At 55.2% G+C, this 10764-nt stretch overlaps 1 protein-coding gene across 6 annotated transcripts in view; it reads right to left on the bottom strand.

Annotated features, from left to right (window-relative positions):
- Nucleotides 1-862: 862 nt before the first annotated feature.
- The window catches only part of H6PD (hexose-6-phosphate dehydrogenase/glucose 1-dehydrogenase), a 29733-nt gene continuing 19831 nt past the window's right edge, over nt 863-10764 (bottom strand). For all 6 annotated transcript variants that reach the window (XM_072731223.1, XM_026005069.2, XM_072731225.1 and 3 more), the window contains 2 exons: nt 8230-8499; nt 863-7109 (listed from right to left, as the gene is read on the bottom strand). In XM_072731223.1, the coding sequence (XP_072587324.1) occupies nt 5746-7109; nt 8230-8499 (1634 nt within the window). In that variant the 3' untranslated portion in view covers nt 863-5745. The remainder of the gene's footprint in view (nt 7110-8229; nt 8500-10764) is intronic.

Here is a 10764-nt window from a genome sequence, read left to right as displayed (position 1 = left end):
AGTCCCCACCGAGCCAGTCATTGCAGCTGTGGGCATCGGACGTCTTGTCTCTCCAGGACCCCTGAACACAAGTACACGGAGGCTCCCAGGGAAGGGGGCGGCGGGGGGGGGAGGGGGAGACTCTCCACTGCTGCCTTCACAGACACCGGCTGGGCTCCCAGCAGACAATAGGGAACCAACACCGGTCTCTCCCCCAGCTCTGGGCCACCTCCCCAGAAGCACATTCTCGGCACACTTCCTGGGATGCAGCAGAGCCGAGGACTCTCTGGTCCCTGGGGACATCATTCTCTGGATGAATCTGTGGCTCTTGTCACTGCCTCGTGAGGTCACCACACCTCCTTGGGGCCCGCAGCCAATGAATCTCTGGCTCCCATACCCCCACCCCCCATGGTTCTGACACTTTATCTGACCCCTCCCCCAAATCTTTAGGTTCCTGGGAACATGACACAGGTTGGAGGTGAAAACCGACCAGAGGACACAAAAATGACCAACTATGGCCATCAAGCCCTGCAGCTTTCAGAGGAGCTCCCTCCTGGTGTCCCCCTCTCAGACACCACAATATACCTCCTCTGGGCAAGGTTTTCCCCAGCTGGTAGGCTGCCAGAAATGCTGGGCGAATAGCTTAGAGACCCATGAAGTCCAGTCACCTGGCCCACTGCGGTCTCTCCCAGGAGGCCTGTGGGTCTCGTACCAATGGGATGCAGCTGGCTTGCCCCCACACACCTGCACCTGCAGTGAGGACGTCAGGAGGTCTTCCCTCCCAGACCTTACTCACCCCCCACCTCCAAGAGCACGCAGAGCACAATGGCCAGGTCCGAAACCCACACACCCTGTCTCCCAGAGGAAGAAGGAGAGCATGGACTGTGGCAAAACAATTTTATTGTTTAAAAAATAAATGTTACATTTGACATACAAAAAGTCTTTTTAAAAACTCCATTCTGAATGTGTCTCATGGTCTGAGACATCTTTGAGTGTTCACCACTTCCATAAAAAACAGGGGCAGTTTCTCTGCGTGAGAAAACAAGGCACATTCCTGCTGCCTGGCAGAGAGCAGTTTTCATGCCTACTGTCGCCCGGCCACATAGGGACATGGTCCCTCTGAGAAAGGAGCTTCCCTGTCTCTCTGCTCGCTAGAAGCCCAGGATGGAGTGTCCCAGCATGGGACAGAGAAGGCCCGGACACGGCCCTGATTGTAACAGACCCTGGTTTCCACACTGGCCGCCCCCACACCGCCACACCCCCGTCTAGGTCTCCTGCAGGCACCGGACCAGCACGGCCTTCCGGCTGAAAGCTCTGCACTCAGGCCGGGGCAGCACCACCCTCGTGCCCAGTGGAGGCCCTGCTGGTTGTGGGGCCTGGAGGAGCAGACTGCACAGGTCACACCTCAGACAGCTGGATGCACCCTGGGCCCTGGTCTGGAGCTAACCCAGGGTCCTTTCCTTTCCCAGTTATGTATCTTGTGACATGTTCTAACTGACCTTCCTAGACTTCCGTAGCGGTAAGGCTAAAGACCCAAACCGACAAATTTATGTAGTGTCTGTTTGCACTTCCACTTTCAAAGCAAACGACTAGCCAATATGCTCCACTGGGCTCTGAGCAAATGCAAACATGTTTACCTGGCCCTACACCCGAGGGACAGAAGAGATGCAGAGATGCGCTGTAAAGCACCTGAGAGCAGGGCAAGAGGCTTAGACAAAGACCATCCTTGGGAATCAACAAACAAGTGGAAGCATAATTCACCTAGACCTACGCCCTATCTCACCTTCAGGTCACACACAAATGCAACCCCAGGGATCTGCTTTGCAAACAGAAGCGACCAGAAGCTGCTGGGGAGGTAGGTTCCCTGGTGTGCTATAATTTCAGAAAGGCCTCAAATCCTGCCACTTCTGTCTCATGCTGGTGACAGTACTAATGAACTTGTATCTCATTTAGTGATGAGCTGTGGAAGTCGTGCTCAAAGACCACCCAGAGCTGTTGGCTGGGCAGGGGGGAGGGGAGGGAGGCCAGAGCATCGCCTCTAGGGAAGACATCTGCTACTGTGCATCCCCAGAAAACATGCTGGCCTGGGTTCCAGCTTGCTCCACCCGTGGAGACCTGTGTGGAGTGAAGGCTGCTCTGAACAGGGGCAGCGATCTGCTCTAGTGCTGATAGGACACCCAGGGACTGTGGCTTCGTACTGAGACTGCACAGTGTGGGGCACAGGGCACCCCATAGCCAGAAACACGAGATGGATGCTGGGCCGCAGAGCCTGTGGCTCGGGTGACCTGCCGGTGAGCCGAGGGAAGAGAAGGCAGGCAGGACCCAGGCGGGAACCAATCCACGCTTGCAACCAGGCAACACCCGTTGCTAGAACTCAAATGCCCAGAGCCTCTGAGAACTGGGAGAACCAACTGAGCCCATTTTCCCCGTTTATCTGCCTAGACACCCCCTCAGGTTCCCATCGGCTACCAGATGCTGGTTAGACTGGAGGAAGTCCCCTCTTCCTCAAGGGGAGGTCACCTGAACAAAGCGAGCAGTCCCCCAGGTGCCACCAGCATGGGCTGCAGACTGTGGCCCACGGCCCAGCAGAGCAGTGGTGGGAGGTATAGGAGGGGTGCAAGCAACAAGGGCTTCAGGTCAGGATGCTGACAGCAGGGGACGGCCTGACACCGGTCTGGTCACAAGGGGGTGGGGGGTGGGCAGCAGCCCTCTTCAGGCCCTTGCCCCCCTGGGGTCCACCTTTCGAGGGGCGGGCAGCTGTGGATGGTGCTGGTGGGCCATCATGGGCATTACCAGTCTTTCCTGTGCCTGGTTCATTTGAGAACATGCTGCCAGGCAGCTTCTCTACAAGTGGAGTAAGTTCTGCAGGGTTCTGTCTGCTCAGGATAAAAGCCTAACTGGATACAACTGATGCTGAGTCTGCTTATGTGAGGCTGCGTATTTTTGCCGGAAAAAAATTTTTTTTTTTGTTCCTGAAAACTAAATTGCGGGAAACTGCCCCTTAAGGTCTGGTGGAAGCTTCTTCCCTCCTCTGTCACACTGCCCTCAGCTCTGTACAAATGGGGAAGGAGGGAGCAAGGCAGAGCAGGAGCAAGCTCTGGGCCTGGGGCCAGAAGCCTGTACTTGGGGGAGGACGCCCCAGAGGGGCATCCTGAACCATCAGTTCGCTGGCAGCGAGCTTTGATTCTTCGCACCTGGAGGCCCAAGAGCGGGAATAAAGCACTGTCTGCAGAGAAACAAGCAGCAGGAAGGTCAACAAGGCACCATTTTTTCACTTGCTTAGCAGAAAACTGCTCCCAGATCAGAACCACAATCTAGTTTACAACAGCCTGGAAAGTCCCTAGTTCATTCCACACAACAAATAGTACCGTGCTTGCTCTAGAGATGCTCATTTGCTGTGGAGGGGCCCTGGGCCTCTTCCAGGACCCCAAGGGCATGCAGGCTTGCGACCACCTAGGAAGCACCCCTTTGAGCAACAAGAGCCCCCTGGGAAGGAAGGGGCAGGACAGGGCTGGCACCCAGGCCTGCTGTCAACAGACAGGTTCAGGTTCAGGTTCAAAGTCATCCAGAAAAAAAGACTGCACCCCTCTCCTCAGGGTTGGCTGAGAGGGTAGATGAGACCAAGTGAGCAGGGCAAGCAGGGTGTGTAGCCCCAGGCCTGGTCCTTTTCACTCCCCTGATGAAGGCTCCTCCGCCAGCCACACCGGGAGGGCCGGGGCGGTGCAAGAGCGCCCCCACGCGGCCACAGGTGGCACCACCCGGCCTGCAACCACCTGCGTCCCCTCAGGAGCACGGCCCACCAGATGCAAAAACAAAAACAAAAAAACAAACCAAAAAACCCTAAAATGCGGACCCCCAGAGAGAAAGAGAGAGACAGACAGACATCCAGACCCGGCAGTGAGGTTCCGCTTTTCTGAGGTTAGCTCTCTTGGTGTAAGGAGATGTCCTGTCCAGACGGGTCATAGGAGGCCAGGGACTTTTGACAGCAGGGGACGGCCTGACACCGGTCTGGTGACACGGGGGTGGGGGGTGGGCAGCAGCCCTCTTCAGGCCCTTGCCCCCCTGGGGTTTACCTTTCGAGGGGCGGGCAGCTGTGGATGGTGCTGGCGGGCCATCACGGGCATTACCAGTCTTTCCTGTGCCTTTCACATAGAGAACCAGTGCCTTTCACATAAAGAACCCCCACTCGGGCACCCAATTCACATGCACTCATCTCAAATGAAAGCCAGAATTCTTTGAAATCCATTGCCTTGAAGAAAGTGTAAACAATCAAAAGCAGAGAAATACACTTTGCGATGCTCCTTCTCACGAAAGCCCTCAGGGTGACACCAACACCTGACACAAAGTGTGACTTTACAATAAGAGAGCAGTTACACAGAATGATTGGTCTTATTCCTTTATGGTAATGTCTGGGGAGCATGATGTGGGAAGTTGAAATAATAATTAGTGAGAATATTTTTAAAAAGATTTTCAGAGGGACCCTCCACACACTAGTACTGGCCCAGCGCTAATCAAGAACAGAGGACCCAACCTGCTCCAAACAGAAGCTATCTATTTGTTCCCTAGGTGGTCAGCAGTGTTGGCAGTGACATGAGAGGTGGCAGGAGGGGCCAGCAGATAGCAGGTAGGCAGGCTCCGTGTCCCCGAGGGGTAGCGAGGAAGGTAGACTGCCACTTGTCCCCCGAAGGCTGCAAACTGGCCACATTCCTGAGAAGCTGGTGGGTAGCCAGTGCGGCCTAGGAGCTGCCTGGCCTGTGGAGGAGGCCTGGCTCCTGTCTGGGCAGATCAGAGCACCTGGACGGTCTGGACCACTGACATCACATCTCTCCCCACAAATGATGTGTCCCATCACAGAAAGACTTAACCAAATTTCCTGGTAAAGTGAGAGGGTATACTGAGAGTATACACCCATCGGAAGTCCCCTGAGGTGCAAAGGACCCTCTTGATTGAGGGACCCCTGGAATGGCCGAATCGTCTATGCCCACTGCGTATCACGACGGGGTTGGCTAGAGAAGGGGGAGTGGGCAGGGGCCTCCCCTGCGCAGAGCTGTTCATCTACTGAGAAAGGAAGCTCCAAATACCAGTTGTGAGATTTCTGGGACCTTTTAACTTCCTAGTTATCTGTTGCTGTGTTACTACTACCATCCTTCATCTGTCTGAGCACAGAGACAGAGCAGGAGGCAGCCACAAAGAGGCCAGGACAGTAGACTAAATGTCAAAGTCTCAGAAAGAAGGGAATAGACGGGAGAAATAGGGACTCAGCCAACTCAAGGTCTCTGAACAGTTTCTAGCACCCTGCTTTGCATGGGCTCTGTACCTGATGAACACCTGTGCTCCCTTCTATCATCCATATTTTTCTTTTGCACAGGAGCCTGTTCAAGGATCACTCCTTCCAGGAAGCCTTCTCTAATTAACCCTAGCCATTGTATTGCTATTGAAGTTGGGAGCTTTCACAGTGTCCTATTTGTGCTGGCTGGTATTAATGCGTAACTGCTACAGCTATGTTCTTAAGGGGGCTACTTCTCTCCTAACTTGGACTGGAAGTTCTCAAGAGCAGAGACTCCACTTCTTCCTTATGTCTGTGCCTACCCACCACAACTAGATACAGACTGTCAAAGGGATTGGTATAAGGCCTCATCCTTTCCTCTCTGGGGCTTAACCCTGAGGCATCGGGTTCCAGAGAGCCAGGGCAGGTGGTGGGATGAAGAGGAAGGGGGCAGTACAGGGGAAAGCAAGCATGGGAGTGAGCAAAGGCCAAAGGCACCATCACCCCAGAAATGCCTCATAGTCCATATACCAAACCAGCTGGCCAGAACTAGGCAGGACACCTGAAATGGGCCACTTCTTGGGCTCATGGCCTGCGCGGCTCACCAGCATGGTGATCTCACGCTTCACTCTGCCCATGACCAGGACTGCCACCTTCCTGGCACGGTTGATGAGGGGCAGGCTAAGGCTCATGCGCTGGTGTGGCTTGTAGGGGCTCCTGGTCAGCACTACTGGCTGTGTGCCATCCAGGCCAGCAGGGGACTGTGGGAAGAGGGAGGCTGTGTGCCCGTCCGTGCCCATGCCCAGCAGCACCAGGTCAAAGCTGCTGTTGGTCACCAGGGCTGAGATCTCGCTGGCATACATCTGGGCCCCCTGGTCCTCCTCAGCACAGAGCCGCTGGTGCAGATGCACAGGCATGGGGTGGATATTGTAGTAGGGGACCCTGATGTACCGTAGCAGGTGAGCCTGCAGGCCCTGGAAGTTTGACTCAGGATCCCAAAGTGGGACACAGCGCTCATCCACCAGCCACAGATGTGTCTGGGCCCAGGGGAAGCCAAAGTGCCCAGTGGCCAGCTGCTCCAACAGGGGCACAGGGCTTGAGCCACCAGAGAGTGCCAGATGGAACTCGCCAAACCGCCGTACGGCCCGCACGGCTGTGGCCTCGATGTCATCGGCCAGCTTAGAGATCAGCTCCTCAGGCCAGGCCGAGATCAGGGGGCTTTCCCGGTACTTGGCTGTAAGAACCTGGAAGTTACTGGGCATTGGAGCAGAACCTGGCCCAGGCACCAGCTGCTCCAGCTGCTGCTGGCAAAAGCGCAGCTGGGCGCCACTGAACTCAAAGTCCAACAGGTACCCATTCTCAGCTCCTCCTGGGTAGAGGCGTGGGACCTCGTGGGCCAGGCTGTCCAGCAAGGGCGTCCAGAAGACCCAGGAGGCCAGCAAGTTCTCCGTGGTGATGAAGGAGTCCTTTCGGCCGTGGAAGATATGAGATATGAGGACAGAATAGGCATCCTGCTCCCTCACGGGGCTGTAGGCATAGTAATCAGAGATAGGGCGGCCGAAAAGGTGGAGCCCAGGTCGGCCCTCCACTTCCTTCCAGCTCTTGGAGGGCAGGGAGGGTCTGAACAGATTCCGACTGACCAGCACGGCAGGGCTGCCCAGCTCACCATGTCCAATGTAGAAGATGATCTGTCGAGGCAGGCACTGGCTCTGGTCCACCACCCAGCGCTTCTCGTTCTGGGCACAGTAAGCCTGGTTCCTAAACAAGATCCGAATGTAGCCCACTCTCTCATCCAAGGCTTTGCCAGACATCAAGATGAAAGGGACGCCCTCCCAGCGAAGGTTGTCCACGTGAACAAGGATGCCTGAGATGACAGGGGACAGCGGAGGTGACACTCAGGCACAGAGAACCCAGGACTTCCAGTGCACCTGCCTTCCCTTCCTTACCACCCCACCAACCTTTCTCCTCTCTGAATGGAGCACCCCTGGCCTTGCTATGCTCATCCTTTCTAGCATCTTCTCCCCCAAGACAGTCCTCAAAATCCAGCCTCTAGGCCACCTCATGTGCCCACCTCTGTGAGGCACCTTAGAGTCCTGGCCTCCCCCAGCCCCAAGCAAAGAAAACTGAAGTCTTATGGTGGAGGCATTTCTGACTCTTGGTGGGGGGAGGAGGATCCTTGAGAACCCAGATGCGCATGAGGCAAGGCCAGACAGCAGAGAAGAGGTGGGCTGGGGTTCTGAGCCAACAGCAGGGTGGGGTGCAGGTAAGGGGGCTGCAGTGGGAGGGGGGCAGGCACCAAAGTGGTGGAAGCCAGTGGCTGAGGGCACACCTGATTTGAGTTCCAAGCCTGGTTTTTCCATGTACTATCTGTGCCTAACCCTGGGCAAGTTTCTGAACTTCACTGAGCCTCTGGTTTCCTGACCTCTGGATGGGGGTAGCAATCATGGCTGCGTCACGGATCTGTGCACCTGAGGATTATACAAGGTAGCGTATATCAAGTGCCTGGCATGTCAGAAGTGCCCCATAAACAATCACTGCTCTTGTAGTAGAGTTTATTATCTGCAGCCTTAGGGAGTCAGCCCTTTCCAAGAACGCTCTGGGCCTAGGGAAGTGTCCATAGGATGGCTCGAGAGGACATTTGTCTGAGCAGCAGGGTGACTGCCTCCTGGCAATGCTGTGGGCTGTGGCCAGACAGGTGGATAACCTCACTGCGGGGCTGGATATAAGCGGGAGCCAGGTCTGAACCCGGCTCAGAGATCTCTGGAAGTGTGTGTGGATGTGGATTGAACTGAGACCACCACTGGGGTGTCCTTTACCCAGAACGACCCAAAAGGTGACCTACTGCTGAAAGACGGTGGAAGGCCAGAGAGGCAAAGGACTTTCCTCCTTGGTGATGAGCACCCCCGTGAATATCCTTCCTGAGGTCTCTTCCAACCCAAACCAAAGGGTGTCTGGCCTTGGAAAGCTGTGGCCCCAGAGCCCACCTGCGAAGGTTGGCGTCAGGCTGTAGAAGCTGTCTGGCTTTTGCTGCTCTCTGCGCACCTGCCTGCTGTACGCCTGGTACTGGCCCAGGACAGCACTGCCCTTCTGCAGGCCCCGCAGAGCCTGGAAGGCCTGCAGCTTGTGCTGCAGCACAGCCTTGGAGCTGCTGATGTTGTAGGGTAGCTCCATAGCCACGAGGGTGAGGACCTCTGTCAGGTGGTTCTGGAGCACATCTCGGATGACACCATACTCCTCATAGAAGCTGGTGCGGCCTGCGCGGGAGGAGGAGGGGAGGCAGAGGCTGTCAAAGACTGGCAACATGCCCAACTTCCCCGAGAAACACCTGGACCCCCACCCTGCACCCCTGCCCTGCCCGCCCACCCTGCAGCTGGAGTCCTCATCCCTCAGAGAGCTTATAAAAATGACTTATGTCGGAGCAAACCATTTTTTTTTAATATATGAAGTTTTTTTTTTAAGATTTTATTTATTTATTCATGAGAGACACAGAAACATAGGCAGAGGGAGAAGCAGGCTCCATGCAAGGAGCTCAACGCAGGACTCCATCCCAGGAACCCAGGATCATGCCCCGGGCCAAAGGCAGGCGCTAAAGGGATCCTGAAGTTTTGTTTTTTTTTTTTTTTATTGATTTGAAAGAGAGAGAGAGAGAAAAAGCATGAAGGGGGGAGGGGCAGAGGGAGAAGCAGACTCCCTGCTGAGCGGGGAGCCTGATGCAGATGGGGTTCCATCCCAGGATCTTGGGATCATGACCTGAGCTGAAGGCAGACACTTAATCATCTGAGCCACCCAGACACCCCAGAGCAAACCTCAACAAAAGAAGGAAGGAGAGTGCCTGAGCATTTTAAGTGAAGCTGTCAAACTCCTTGGGCCTTCCTAAGAATCTGCGTGGGGAAGGGTCTTGTCCCAGCAAAGGCCAGAGGGCATTTATTTGCAGATGGGTGGCCACCCAGACTCCTGCTCTCCTCAGGAATTGGTGGGTGGGTGTGGTGCCAGAGAAGGAGGTGGCATTATGGTGAGGGCCTGGGCTCTAGGGTCCCAGTGCCACTTAGTACTGTGTGATTCTAGGCATTCCCTGACTTCTGGGTCTGTTTTCGCACCCTGCCATTAAATGGGCTAATAACCACCACCCCATTACTAAGGGCACAGCTGCACCAGGCAGCGTGCAGGTGTGAGGGCCCCGCCCTTGGCTTTCAGTGAGAAGGAGAGAAAACAAAGTAAGTCAGCAAAGAAATTACAGGGGCACCTGGCTGCCTCAGTCAGTTGGGTGTCTGACTCTTGGTATCAACTCAAGTCTTAATCTCAGGGTCATGGGTCCAAGCCCTGCATTGGGCTCTATGCTGGATGCAGAGCTGACTTAAAAAAATAAAAAAGAAATTACAGACAGAGTGAGAAGAGGGCCTGAGGACTCCAGAGTGAGCTGCAAAAAAAACAGGGAAAGATGATAAAGGAGCCTTCAGATGCACACACCCCGAGGCAGTAAAGAGCTCGGCTGTGATGGTCTACAGGAAGGTGAGCAGGGGCTGGCGGTACCAGCAGTACCAGCTTCTACCTTCAGAGGAAGCCAGCGGAGAATCTGAGGCAGGGAAAGACGAGATCTGGTGCGCATTCAGAACAGATTCCAGACCGCTGTGGGGAGAATGGTTGCAGAAGCAACAAGCCCACGGCAGAGGCCACACAGTTGCCCAGCAGAGTGGCAACCAGGCTGGAGTTGAAGTGGCAGCAGAAAAGCCAGAGGGAGTGGATGATTTGTTGCAGGATCAGAAGTGACTGGGCTTGCTGCACACTGGTGGCAAGCCTAAGCCCAAGGTGGGGGGCAAAGGTAACTTCTAGAACTGAGGCCTAAGCAAAGAATGGGCAGTGGGGAGGCCCCACTGGGAGAGGAGCAATTTGACGGAGGGGAAATCATGAGGTCCATTTTGTGTGTGTTTAAGTGTAAGACCCCCAGATGCAGACACCAGCTTGGCAGGAGGGCAGGGTCCTGCAAGGGTAGAGGAGAGTAGCACAGAAGACATTGAGCAGAGAGCCCCGCCACAGCAGCTAGGTGCTCACCGTACCCCTTCCGCTCACACACACACACGGGGTCCTGCACGGCAGCCACCACCATTACCCCTGCTGCACACCACATGGAAGCACTGAATGTCTAGGGCCAGCACATGCAACACTACACCACACCCTCCAGAACTCAGGGCGAGGTCTGATGATCAGCGACTCAAATACATACAAGCCCGCAGTCTCACAGCCTGGGCTTCAAATGCACAACACCTCACAGGGCATAGTTCATACTCCACCCACCTGCCGACACCCAGCCAATCCAGAGCCTTATAGAAAAAGCCTGACATCATGACAGGAGGAGCAATCATCTGTCAAAGGCTTCATGTGAGTGAGCTGGAACTTGGGATTGGGTCTTCACCCACTAACATCTACCTGTCCTGCAGGTCCCTGCTTCTAGAGGGTTTCACTGACCCCTTGGCCTGCACTCCTTGGGGGCCCTGTCTTCTGCAAGCCCAGGTGAATGACTC

The sequence above is a fragment of the Vulpes vulpes genome, chromosome 12 (genome assembly GCF_048418805.1).
Source record: "Vulpes vulpes isolate BD-2025 chromosome 12, VulVul3, whole genome shotgun sequence".
Taxonomy (NCBI): Eukaryota; Metazoa; Chordata; class Mammalia; order Carnivora; family Canidae; genus Vulpes; species Vulpes vulpes.
The sequence above is the reverse complement of the archived record's forward strand: the minus strand, read 5'-3'. Positions and strand labels throughout refer to the sequence as shown.